A 13,322-nucleotide genomic window follows, 5' to 3' on the forward strand; every position below is an offset into this window, starting at 1 on the left:
TTGTAGTGTTTCTCTTCAATATTGAAAGAATTTGCTATACCCTTTTTTGTTTCTTGTAATTATGTTAGATGTTAATCAAAACAAACAAAATGATTTTTGGGTTTTTTTTTCTGCTTTATACTGGACAAAAATTGGAGGTCTTTTCAAAGAGAAGCCATAGTTCAGAGAATAAATAGCTAGCACTTTCTCCTGTGCAATGACTGGCAATAAGATCTTTGGGTACTAAAACCCAGAACAGCCACACAGGTTTTATTTTTATATTTATTTTCTTGCTGCCTACCTTCTTCCGTGAATAAGCTGATGCTGCAAATCCTTATTAGAGTTTAAAACATTTTAGAAGTCTGTTTCTGAGTTAAGTGAAGCTTCCCTGAAAAATGCAGCACTGAACTTTGTGACTGAGATGACAAACGAAACCTGGACATAAAAAGAACTCCTGAGATAAAACCATGGTCACATGTTGAAATCTACTGACTGTGCAATTTAGTATAATTAAGGTTTAATTCCAGCACCCATGTGTGTGTTGGTCTTGTTCTTTCTAAGTGCTGTTATACAAACAGTGTTAAGAGGAGAGAGAGAATCCAGTGTGTAAAAATATGTACATTTTCATAAGGGACACTCTGTAGATGTGACATGATACAATGTTTAGAACAAATAGCTCTTGAGTGATAACGCTAGCTCTGCCACTACATTCTACATCTATAAAACGGAAATGATGGCTACTAACCTGCTTTACAGAAGATTTGCGAAGATAAATTAGTTAATGTTTGTGCAATGTTTTCAACATGCAAAGTGTCATAAAGCTCCATGAATTATTACCTCAGTCTCTGCTTTAAAACAGCAGTGAGGAGTCATACAATATAAACTATAATGCAAACTGCAGTGTCCGTAATCTCAAACACCATGCAAATGAAATCTGAGAAAGCCAGATTGTAAAACCCTGCTAATTCAGCTCTACATAATTTCTTCTCTTCCAGTAAAAAGCCTGCCCTTTTCAAATCCCTTTTGCAACATACGGAGAAGAGCTGTGCTGCCATCGAGTAATAGTTGCTGGTTAATTTTTTTGGAGGGGCAAATGCTGACCCACTTCTTAGTGCATAATGAAAACCAAACCTTGTTTGTTTGGGGTTTTTTTCCCTCCTTTTTCAAGGAAAGGACCCAGCAGCAGGGATTTCTTTACTCTTGAAAAGATTTTGAGACTCTATTCTGTTTTGAGGGTATGTGGAAGACATAGGAGAATTAATCCTGATTTTTCCACTGATAGGGCAGTCATCTATTCATTCTCTATTAGTTCCTTCTCTCTATGTGGGGCAAAGTAACAAGTTCAGCAGTGCAGGCAAGTGGTGGTGAGCAATTGCAGTTCAGTTCTGCAATCCAGTAGAATCTTCATATGAGGGAACTACCAACTTACATGGACTTTACTTCATAGGTCAACATGTTTATGCTTAATATATAGAAGACAGGAGACACATACATACTATAAAGCAAGACAAAAGAAAGCTGAAGCAAGATGTTGCATTTAGTGTGATATTCTCACTATGAACCATCAATTTAAAAATTGGTGGTCAAAAGGTTGGCCTTTGTCCTGAACCTTTGATCTGTGCACACATGCAGCTGGTAATAAAAGTTTTGCAATATGAATATTGCATGCCCTTGACAAAATTCAACTCAAAGGAGTTATACCAAGGGCAGTCACTGCGTATGTGACCAACTGCTTAAGGAAAATGTCATGTTTGAACTGAAACTGTTTCAGAAATTTTTCAGTTGTGTAAAAAGGCCTGAAAGCCCTGCCTGTGATCATAAGCAGCTCAAACCTCAGTCTTAGAGTCTCTTTATGTATCTCATGACCTTGGCAAGTAGATCACAGATGCCATGAAAGTAACACATTTGTGCTCAAAAAGGTGGGAGGACGGCATTCATGGCAGCTTGCTGCACAGCCCCTTCAGCAGTACTGCACTGCCAGCAGCAGATCAGAGTCTCCTGTAGTGCATATCTGCAGTGTGGGAAAGCAAATTTAAATGGGAATTTGCCTAGTCTTCCTTTGCCCATCATGTCAGGAATGAAGGGTTTAGTTACAATTTAATACTTGGTTTAATGTGCATTTTTGTAAGGACAGTACATGATGGGAGGTGAAGCAAGTCTGATGTTCCTTCGCAGTATAGCAGGTAGAATCACAATTGCATGAAAAATTCTGCAAAGTGAGTATTTGTTCTTTAGCGTGTTAGGACAAGTCTTGGACAAGTTTCTCCAACAAGTTCATTTGCCAAAGATGTAGTGGTTTGTTTTGAGGTTTTTTTTGGTGGTGTTTTTTTGGTTGTGTGTTTTTTTATTTTTATTTTTTTTTTATTTGGTTGTGGTTTTTTAGTTGTGTTTTGTTTGGGTTTTTTTTTTGTTTTGTTTTGGTTTTTTTCCTATGTTTATTTTGTTTTGCAGCTATGAGCTTGAATCCTTTCTTTTTCTAGATTTTAAAAGGTTGATGCTCAACATGTCTGTCTAAGGGCACATGGTTTTATTTAGTATTTATCTACAGAACTGATTTAAGGTTAATTTCTTGGTTGTCTTAATTGTACTTCCTGTCTCATAATGCAAGATGCCATCATCAGTGTGGGCTGAGGATGCCTTGCAAATCTTCCCTCCCTATAAGCTGATTTTTTTTTCTGGTTCTCTCATTTTTAAAGATCCTCCTATTTGTCTAAATAAGTTCAAATTAATCATATACAGATAATATTTATGAAGTTGCATTGTATGAGCATCTTTGAAGCAAACTGCATTAATATTGTATTGTAAGCTAAGATTCTACCCTCAGTTACAACCATGGATGATACTAATGACTGAGTTTGGTTCAAAGTACATCTTTCACATTATTTACAAAATATAACCAAACCAGAATGTCAGCTGTAGCATACAAAAGCTGACTTGTGACCCAATTAATGATTACAGGCAAGGCGGGATGATACATGGCTAAAGGCATGTGGTCAGGCATAGGGATTTGTGCTAGGATAAGTAAATGAGATGGTGGTTTTCTCTCCTAGTTAGGACAGTAACTAGTTAAACTATCAGAAAAAGATTGTACAGAGGAAGTTGACTGGTAGAAGAAAAGTAATGCATCTCTCAGAGGACATGCATCACAGAGGAAAGTCAAGATACACTCAGTGGCTATTTTGCAATCCATTGTGTTCCAGCACTCTGAGATAGACACTAGCATTTAGCACGTAATCTCGCAAACCTCATGGCATTACAGATGTTACATTCAGTTTTGGACTTCCCAATTAATCATAACAGTTTTAAGGCTTCTTTGACTGCATGACCCAAGTGTTCACAAAAGTTTTATGAAGAAATTACCACCAGCGTTTAACAAGTCTGAGTGTTGAATCATGATTTACTCGGTGAGATTCCAACCCAGACAACTGACACTTCTATGTCCTATTTACATGTCTGAGTGACAAGACAGTGCTTCCTCCCACTTTCCAGAGGAGCAGCCTGATAAAAACAACGATTGTAACCATATTTTACTGCGTACTGAATAGCTTGGGTTTGCCTCTTGGGGGCAAAGCTGTTGCAGGGGGCAGGAGCACCATGCTCATATTTTTTTGCTTAATGTATGTGGATGTTCCTGGACATCCTCAGAACATCCTCAAGAACACTTGTGTGTTTATTAAGTAATTTGTTACGTTGAAGAAGGAGCACTTTCTCACTGCTGGTGCAGGAGACTAGCAACGGTATGTACAGATATGTACTCTGTTATCTTTGTGCTAAAATATGTGTAGAAACAGTGCAGTTTTATTCACACACACACACCTGGCCTTGCAAGCAGCTGCGGTAAAATGACCAGAAGGAGAACAGGACTGTTCACAGAGAAGCCAACTGGGCTCCTCAGCTTTCGGAGCAGCAGAAACGAGGGCCAGAGACCCGGAGATGCGCCCCTGGAGAGCAAATTTAACCTCCGGAGCCGCCTCGCTGCTGATGCTTCCAGAGAAAACGTTTCTATCTTCGTTGCCTGTTCACCCCTCCCTGGGGGCTTCAGGGACCCTGGGAAACGGGATGGGACAGAGTTTCTGCTGCAAAACAGCCCGGGGCACCCGCGCTCCCGCACAGCCTCTGCCCCCTCCCGGGGGCTGGGCCTTCGCCCGGGAGGGGACACGGGGCGGTGGGGGGAGTGGCGGAGGCAGTGCCAGGGCCACGCCGCTTTTTTGCGAGCAGCGGAGCAAATACATGTTCATGCTTTCAGCAGCTGCCGGGCAGAAGCCGCCAGGAAGCGAAGCATCACCCCTCCTCCCTCTCGAGCAAGGAGGGGTAGCTAAATTATCCTCTCCCCACTCACTCCTCCTCTCACCCTCTATCCCGGGACAGGTGGCGGGTCCTCCCCCTTCCCCACCTGGGCGGGGAAGGCGCCGCCGGTTTCTCCTCCTCTCTCCTCCTTGCTTCCCGCCCCATCCTCCTCCTCGGCGTCCCCAGAGGGAGCCCCTGCGCTCCGCGACCGGGCCGAGAGCGCAGCCGGGCGCGCCCCGTCCCGCAGCCGGCTCCGGCAGCTCCGCAAGCCCCTGCGCACCCACCGCCGCCTGTAGCAGGAGGAGCAGAGGGAGGAGGAGGAGGAGGAGGAGGAGGAAGGCAGCCCTCCCGCAGCGGGGCACGCACGTGTGCGCGCAGCCCTCGACGGCCGCCCTCCAGCATGCTGCGCGGAGCCGCGCAAGGCAGAGCGGTGGAGAGGAGCTGATCGCGGCCGCAGGAGAAGAGAAGAGAAGAGCAGAGCACAGCAGAGGAGAGGCTCCGCGGAAACCTCTGTGCGTCTGCCCCGTTCGACCCCGTCACCCCTGTGAGGGAGCGGTGGTCCCGCAGCATGGGCAGCTGCAGCCCTCTCGCCGCCGGGCCCCGCGGGGTCGCTGTCCTGGTGCTGCTTCTGGGGCGCGTCGCCTTCTGCTCCGTCGTGGAAGAAAAGAAAGGTAAGGGGGCCGTGGGGGTCCCGCCGCCGCTTTGCTGGCTGAGCCCCGTGGGACCGTGGGAGCCGGGACGCGGGCGCCGACGCGCCGCGGCCTCCCGCGGGGAGCGGCGGAGGGAAAGTCCCAACTACTTATTTCCTTGGAAAAAAGAAAAAAAAATAAAAGGAGAAAGGGAAAAAACCTAAACGTATAGCAGCGCTCACGCAGCTCTGGCTTCCTGATTCTAGGCTTATTTTCTTTTGTGGGGGTGGAGGAAATAAAGGGAATAAGCCTTGGCACATCTCATCGGTTGTGCCTCTTTCCTTTCGTGCCTTTTTCTTCATCCTTTCCTCCCGTTCTCTCCTTGTCCTGTCTTTCGCCGCGGCTCTCTCCGCGGCCGGGCAGGGGCGGTGCGAAGACGGGCGGCGAAAAGCCGCGCAGCCCCCTAGTAAGTGCCGCTCCGGTAACCCCCGCTCTAAGCGGGACACCTCCGCTCGTGCTGTTAAAAAAAATAAAATACGTGTATATATATGTATACACCTGGGAAGGGGAATGCGTGTAAAGAGGGGAAACTTCATGTGGGTTCTGGTTCCCCTGTTATTAAAAACAGGAGCGATTTATCCCTGTCTAACCCAGCGTGAAGAAGCCGCCGTCCCGACTCTGCCGGCGCTATCACCCCGCACAGTGACCGCCCAGCACGGCGGTGCGTGGGAACGGCGCAGAGCGGGCGTCTGCGGCCCCGGTCGTCTGATAGGGCTGGTGGTTTGGGGTGGTTTTGTGTGGTTTTTTTTGTTTGGTTGGGTTTTTTTCGTTTGTTTTTTGTGTTTGTCTTTATTTTTGTTTTGTTTTGTTTTGTTTTGTTTTCCTGAGAAACTGTTTTAGAGGGTGAGAAAACGTTTCTGGCTGGTCAGATCTGTCACTTTTTCTCTGTGTGTGGTGTTCTCTTTTGTGAATTTGGAGAGCAGGCCCCGGCTGCTGTTCCAGGCAGAGTGCAGTCCTCTTTATCTTGGAAATCTGCCAGCCAGGAAAAATGCAGATTTAAGTGGTGTGTTTTTTTTTTTTACTTTCATTCTTTCTTTTTAAATAAAGAGCGGGAGAAGAGAATTTTTAGAAGGACCAATGCATGGCTTAAAGCAACTGAGTGAAGTCTTTCATGACTGTGGACAGTAAAACCGTCCTGAAAAGGAGAAACACCCCATCCGAGAGAACTAGTTGCACAACCTTCAAAGAGTGGAGAGATTCTCTTGTTCCAGAAATCAAGTTCATACCTGTTGTTGATGTAACACGGGCAGTTTTTCTTTCCTGCTTTTCTTTTTTTTTCTCCCTCCCCTCACCCTTTGAAAATGATTAGAAGCAAGGTGACAGTATCTGCTGTGGTGTGTTTAAAGTCTTTTGAGATGCAGTCTCAAGTGCACATGACTTGTAACATATATAAAGTGTGAGGAGAAATACTTGTTTATAATGTTTAATTCTGTTTCTGATAAACTTAAGAGTGTGCCAGTTATTTCAGGATTACTAAATAACAGCTGAGTGATAAACACAATAGAGATTATTCTCAGTATGTTCTGTTAGCAAGTAACTGTTCCTCTGAGGAGAGCTGGAGGCTCAGTGGCAAAGAGGAAGGCAGAAGAATTTCTTCAGGAAGCATGAATCAATTGATTGGTCTTTATTACTTTCTCCCCACACTTGAGGATAAGCAAGAAAATAAGTCAGAGGTACAAAATGAAACGGCATTTGAGAGTTGTGAGATACTGGTTTGAAGCGATAGGTCCAACAGGTAACAAAGCATCAGTGTATGTGGAGGACGTGCCTCTTCATTTAAGTGATGGAATCCAGCATTAAAATTCAGGGTAATTCTGGAAGTAAACGTGCCGTAATAAATATATGCAACATACTTGAGTTTTAAGACCAAATTCTGTGGATTTTGGAAGTTCAAATTGCATATGGAATTACACTTTTAAAATTCCGCATTTCAAATTCAAAATTTCTCCAAAAAGTGGAGATGTCTCAATAATAAAAAAAAAAATACCTAGGCTTATGTTGTTTTTGTTAGAAGAATGTCAGAATCAACCTATAAAATCTGATCAACATAACGTTTGAATGGAAATTTAAATACAATTGTGTCTTTTCCCAAAACTTTACAATGAGTTCTTTGAATATGGATGAGAGAAAACTGGTTTAGTTATAACGCTGTAGTCATTAAGATACAAAAAAAGCCCTAATTGCGCATATTCCAGAACCAAATGGCATTGCTGGAAACAGAAGTACATTCACTGGGATCAGTACCTGACTCTATCTACCTGCTCTGATGTTGACCCAGATTAACCGCAGTGGAACTAATCCGGATTTCCATTAATGGCCTGCTCGGTGGTACCTGAGATAAATACCTGTGACAGCCAGAGTGCCACTTACACAGGATGCATTTGACCCACATCCAATTTTGTGTGTCAGTGCTTGGTGACAGCACTATGGTTAAGCGAACTGCCTTTTGTTGCTATATATTGGTTTTATATCTCTAGTTTTGATCTGTAGCTGCAGCCATTGTGGGATAGTGGCACGCTGCTCTGTGTTGGGAGCGTGTACGCAAGCATGCTGGGCAGCTCGGTAGCTGCAGAAGTTGGCTGCAATGGCGTTGAATACCTGGTAGCTTACCTGGATTTCTCAAAAACAAAGGAAAACTAAGTTCCTTAAGGATGTTGAAGTATTCATTTTCTCGTGAAATGAAAAAGCTCCATCTAATATCCTGTGCAGTGTTTACATGTGGACTGTGTGTGTACTGCTATTGTGCATTGCTGCCCTTTACGTTTTTTGTAGGTTCTGCACTGTATGTTATTCCATACTTACTAGTGATAGACGTACACAAGTAGACTGGTCTTTGTGGACTGCGTAGGGCTTGATCTGCTTATGTGCAGGCATCCAGTGCCTTTTCAGGTGCTCTCCGATGTAACCTGGCCACTGCTCTGTGGGAGCACAGATCTGGCACAAGATCCCTGTGAAATTTGCCCACTGGTGGGAGTGAGCACGGGGGCGTCTGCAGCTTGGTGGAGGAGTTGGCAGTGTCCTCAGCCTGACTGGTGCCAGTCACCAGGTCACAGCCAAAGGAGGTCTCTTACAGTACCTGTGTTGCTGCTACGCTGTTTTGTCATGCCTGTGTTTGCACTATCACTGATGCAAGTGGAGTTTTTTGTGTGGAGACAGAGCAAATATGTGTATGCGTGTGTAGGTATTTGTTTATTATCTATGGTCTTGTCTAAGCACCCTTTTACTTTTCTTTCTCCTTGGTAAATGACTGAACTTTCTTCGGATTTGGAAACTAAAACAAATCTCTGCAGCCTTAGCAATGAATGCAGTAAGAGAGATGGAAATTTAGGTATTGATACAGTTCAATATGGTGAAATAATATAATTAAATAAGTAGTCTTGAGTATAGACCTGCTCTTACTGCAGTACTTCAATGTGTGAATGATTAAGAAAACAAAAAAACAAAGCCCATCGTTAAGGACAATTTCTGATAACCAGGGAAGGAAAGGTAAAGTGCCAGCAGTCATCTCCTTAATTTGGGCAATCTGCAAAAATACCGTGACTGTGTGCAAAATAATACAAAAGAGATTTTCTTCTCAGCAAAGTATGTGCACGTGGTGAACAAACTACATACAGAAGTGATAGTAGTAAATACAAGTGGGTTGTTTCTCTCATCCAGAGTATATTAAGAGATTTGCAGATAAATAAGAAATCAAGATCAATGCCCTGGAGACTTTACAATCAGAGTAGTCCGTTGTAATTCATTTGTTAATTTATAGAGACTTTCAGGGAGTGTCGCACATGCCATTATGGTCCTCAGGGCTGACTTTTGCATTTGGGTATCCCTGTATCACTCAAATCAATGGGATATGCTAGCTTTAGCAGCAAGATAGATGACTAACCAAACCGGTTCCTTCAGGAGACGTCCTTATCTTCCTTTAGCACAAACTGCATTTGCTTAATAGCTCTTCAGAAACAAGCCCCGTGAAAGGTTTACTTCATTTTAGGCATGATGACAGTACCTTCATGGAATGGTGTGGCATAGAAACTGTTGAAATTGCCACAAACTCCTGGATCAGTCCAAGTTTTTGTAGCACATGTGCATCAGAGGGCACAGTCACTCTATATGTGAGCGGAGTATCCCAGGAAGAACTAACATATGTTCGAAATTAGCAGTCAGCATGTTACAAGCATTGGCATTTACAGGTGCAAGAACTTGTGTCAAATCTCATGTTAGACTTGGATCTGTATTGCAAAAGTCCTTGTGTAATGCAAAGGTGGTTGTACTGTCAGAGAAATGCTTTGACTTGTGGAACTTTAATTGGAGGAGCCAGAATTGGCTGTATCCACAAAAATATCCTCTGGCCAGTTAGGAGCACTTGCTAAGGTGTCCCAGCTGACAAAACTTATTAATTTAGATGATACAAAATAGAGATGAGGTCTTGTTCTGTACAAAGATGACCAGCTAGCTAGAGTAATATGTTATTCTGAAAATGCATGAACTGCATTAGGCATCTTCTATTTGTGTTTATAATTTTGCAAAACCCCATTCTGCTATACTTCTTGTGCACCCTCTAGGGAAAAATGCGATTGTGTTGGTTGGGGCTCAGCTGGCACAGGAATTGCACTTAATCCAGCTAGGATTTTGCTAGTTTTAGCAGAAAGGAAAAGTTAATAGGAAAGGCAGCAGGGCTTTCATTTGCTCCTCAGTGGAAGGCACATTCTCGCTTTTCGCTTCCTGGATTTGCTCTGTAGCAGTTGTAGAAGGTGTGTAGCCTCCGATGAATACTCAAGCAGCAGTTATTGCTGTGACAGGGATAATCGCCTGCCTTGCTCTCGCCTTGAGGTTAGCTTGAGCAACACGTCTTGCTGTAAGTGAAGTTGGCAAGGTTAGTGCAGAATTTGCCACTCTGGGTCCTAAGCCGCGCTCCACCCAGTGCCTGTACTGCGGACAATGACTGAGCAGGAGCTGGTGCTTCATGGAGCTGAGGGGTGCAGCAGGAGGGCAGGACTGGTGATGAGAGATTAGCAGAGAGGCCCTCACCTCTGGGATGCATCCTTTGAATGAGGCCGGTGCAGTGCCACACGTCTCCGGGTTCATGTGACAAGGGTGGGATAAAAGCTGCCGTGGAAAGCCCTTTGTTCCTGAGGACCACTGCTATTCATACCTGTTCATCTGGAGGGCTTGTGAAACGCATGAGGACATCAGCAGTGAGCACTATGGATTTATCAGCTTTGTGTAGGTGGAGGTAGAAAGTGTTCAGGTGAATTATTTTGCCAGGAGTTAATGGTACACAGTGCAGGAATCTACTGCTCAGCTTTTTGTGTGGGCTCTGACAGTTGTTGCTCAGCTCGGTACAGGACATGCTGACCCTGTAACATACATATTGATTTGACCTTCTCCTGTGCCACTTCCAGAAACATTTTATTCGTAGGTGCAGTATAAGATTAAGATAAGTATCTTTCAAGCCCATTCTGGTTTTTGATGTGTTACTTCTTGGCTTCCAACTGCGGCAAACGGGACTGTAATACCTTTTTTTTTAAGGGCTGAATTCTGCTGATCTAACAGTATTGAGTAACAGTGTATTTTTTTTTCTTCAGCAATAGTTACAGAACATTTGGCATGAATATGGGCAGCAGAAGTCATTTCTAAAGGAAATGTGGAAAAAAGAGATGTACTCCTCTGTACAGAGAAGTTGTACCAAAATAAATGTCTGTTCCCGCTGAAGCAAGATGGTTATTTATTAAGACTATGACCTGACTTCATAGTCTGTCCCAGAGGGAGAATGTGTAGGTGTGAGTCTTGTGCTTTCTGTGCTTAACAATGTTATTGAGGGTTGCTCACTGGGAAGCAGCACAAGAAACCCACTTGTGAGGTTGTGTGTTTGAACAGGAAATCTTTCTGATGACCATAGTCAAAAGACAAAGCCACATAGGTTGTCCATTGAGCTAGGTACACTTGCTACCATACTGCACCTCTTGAATTTTTTTTTAAAGAACAGGAGGCATTGCTAGGAGACAACAGGTCTGGATTTATGTAGCCTGTAAAGGCGTGTGAGCTTTCATTTTGAAGTTTTAATGCAAGGTGTGTTTTGCCTGTTGACAGATCCATGCAAGGCAAATGCAAAGTTCCTCCTTCTGCCAGCATGCCTTCTCCTGCCCAGCACATCTGCGTACATGAAAGTAAACATCTACGTGTTCACATGCATGTCGTACTGTTAGAGTGCATCAAACCATGGGTGGGTTTTGTTTGCTTTTGTGGTTGAAGAGGAGGAAAAAAAACCAAACCAAACCAAACTAAAAAAACCCCAACAAACCAAAACACAACCAAAACAAAACAAAACAAAAAAAAAAAAAACAACTGGAAAAAAGAATCACTTCCAGTCAAACTGCAACAAATATGTCAGGGTGATTCTAGTCAAGTGAAGGGAAAAAAAAAACCCAACAAAACACCAACAAAAAAACTCAGTTTTAAAATAATCTGGAAGATTAAACTGAACCCAAGACTATTTCTTTTCTTTTAAAGTTGGATAAGAAGGAAAATGAAATGCTGTTTGAAATGAAAATTTGCAGGTTTATTTTGAAAATACCAGACCACTTGATTTTCTTATGTCTCCCGCCCACTCACTTTTTTGGCCAAGTCCTGTTCTCTGAGTTTGGCTAAGTTAATGAACTAACTTCAATCCGCTTCTTCCTCCACTGAAAAACTAAAGGTTTGAGGGTGGAGTAAACTGTCATTTGAATACACATAAATATCTCTGCTCCAATTTGAGTGAACATTAAGTAAAGTGTCCAAAATGTTTGTGATCACTGTTTTCCATTTTCATCAAATGAAATAAAAATAATGAAATAATAGAAATAATGAAATATAATGAATAAATGAATGGGGTTTTTTTGAAAAATCTTGGTATCCATCACCTTCCTGGCCTATGTGTGCTTGCTGCCTTCACCATAACTTGCTAACCTCTGGCCAGAGGAGATGCTGGAGGCTTGCAACCTCCTTGCAGGAGGTGCACAAGCAGGCGGGCTGGGGCTTTGGGCAGGCAGGGTGAAAGCTGCCGAGCAGTAGCAATGCCCCAAGGGCAGTCAGTGCTGCTATGTGGGTTAAAAGCCTTCTCCATCTAGCGGTTACTGCTCTGTGGTTCTTTTACCTTGCAAAGGTGCTGCGTGAAGAAGGGTGGGTAGCTGCCCTGGGTGTACCCTCCAGCTCCCTGGAAAAGCCATGAGTTTGTCAGCCCCCTCCATCCCAAACAACACAAAAAAGAATAAATAAAACTATGCAGGACCAGCAAAGGCGGTTTTGCCAGAACCGCTCTGCCTGGGGTAGGTAGCTCCTCCCCAGGGTGTGGGGGCCAGCGGGGATGAGTGAGTTGAGTGAGTTGGCAGAGACCATGTCAGGCGGGATGTTTTCTGGGGAAAATGTGGAAGAAAGGAAGAGAAGATATAAACCAGGTGTCTTGATGACAGGATAGTAGTATTTTAGCTCTGGCTTTTATGAGAAGAAAATTATCAGTTTGTGGGAACAGGGCTTGTGTAAGTTTGGTAATCAAAACGTGGTGACATAATCCCTGCCTTCCCGTCACCAGATTCAGCAGTAAATATGAAGATAACCAGAAAAGCTCTGGAAATCAGCCACTCCTGGCACTGGGGCACTGCAAGATCATGCAGCACTTCTCCTAGGTAGGGAAAAGTATTATTTTACCTATCGGGAGCCATGGGATTGGAGCCACAGAGTCTTTGAATGGTTGCCTGAGGCAACACAGCTGGCTGTTGGCCTCTCGCCCCATGCCCAAGCCAATAATAAACAGTGCCTGGAGTTGAAGGTAACCAACATCCTGCTCAGGGTTCATTTGCTAGCTTTGAAATGAAATCTCACAGAGAGCATCATTTCCCCTTTTTTTCCTGAAGACCCTTCTGCATGTCCTTCTCTGGTGACAAGGCCCTTGATAGAGACTAGCTGTGGCTTGGGATGAGGTGACCCATGGTGGCATGCATCTGGCTTGGCTCCCTGTGACCCAAGCGTGCTCACTCCCTGTCTGTGGTATGGCTCAGCATGCCTGGCCCCTTGCTCCACCGCCCCAGGGGAAGCCCCAGCACATCCTGAAATAACAGTGGTATGAGACAGTAGCTGCAAATCAAGGTTGGGTGTAAGCAGATGTAAAGTCTGAATTGTTTCCTAAATTATGCATTCTACATAGCTGCAGCACAGTGGTGATGGCAATTTTCATATTTGCAAGGCCTAACTTAAAACCAAACAAACACAAGCAAACAATAACAAAAAAAAATACTATAGCTGCTTCTGTCTGGGGTTATGTATTCTCACTCACCATTAAGATCTGAGAGACATACATGCACTTCTGAAAGCTGAATTGATTCACATCTGAGGTAG

The 13,322-nt window shown here is 43.9% G+C and overlaps 1 protein-coding gene across 1 annotated transcript in view; it reads left to right on the forward strand.

The window, feature by feature from the left end:
• Positions 1-4,834: 4,834 nt before the first annotated feature.
• EGFR (epidermal growth factor receptor) overlaps positions 4,835-13,322 on the forward strand; it is a gene marked incomplete at both ends in the record, with an annotated part of 154,870 nt that continues 146,382 nt past the window's right edge. Inside the window, one exon of the mRNA XM_080340441.1 lies at positions 4,835-4,937. Within this exon, the coding sequence (XP_080196567.1) occupies positions 4,835-4,937 (103 nt within the window). The remainder of the gene's footprint in view (positions 4,938-13,322) is intronic.

Source organism: Nesoenas mayeri (genome assembly GCF_963082525.1).
Source record: "Nesoenas mayeri genome assembly, chromosome: 2".
Lineage (NCBI taxonomy): Eukaryota > Metazoa > Chordata > Aves > Columbiformes > Columbidae > Nesoenas > Nesoenas mayeri.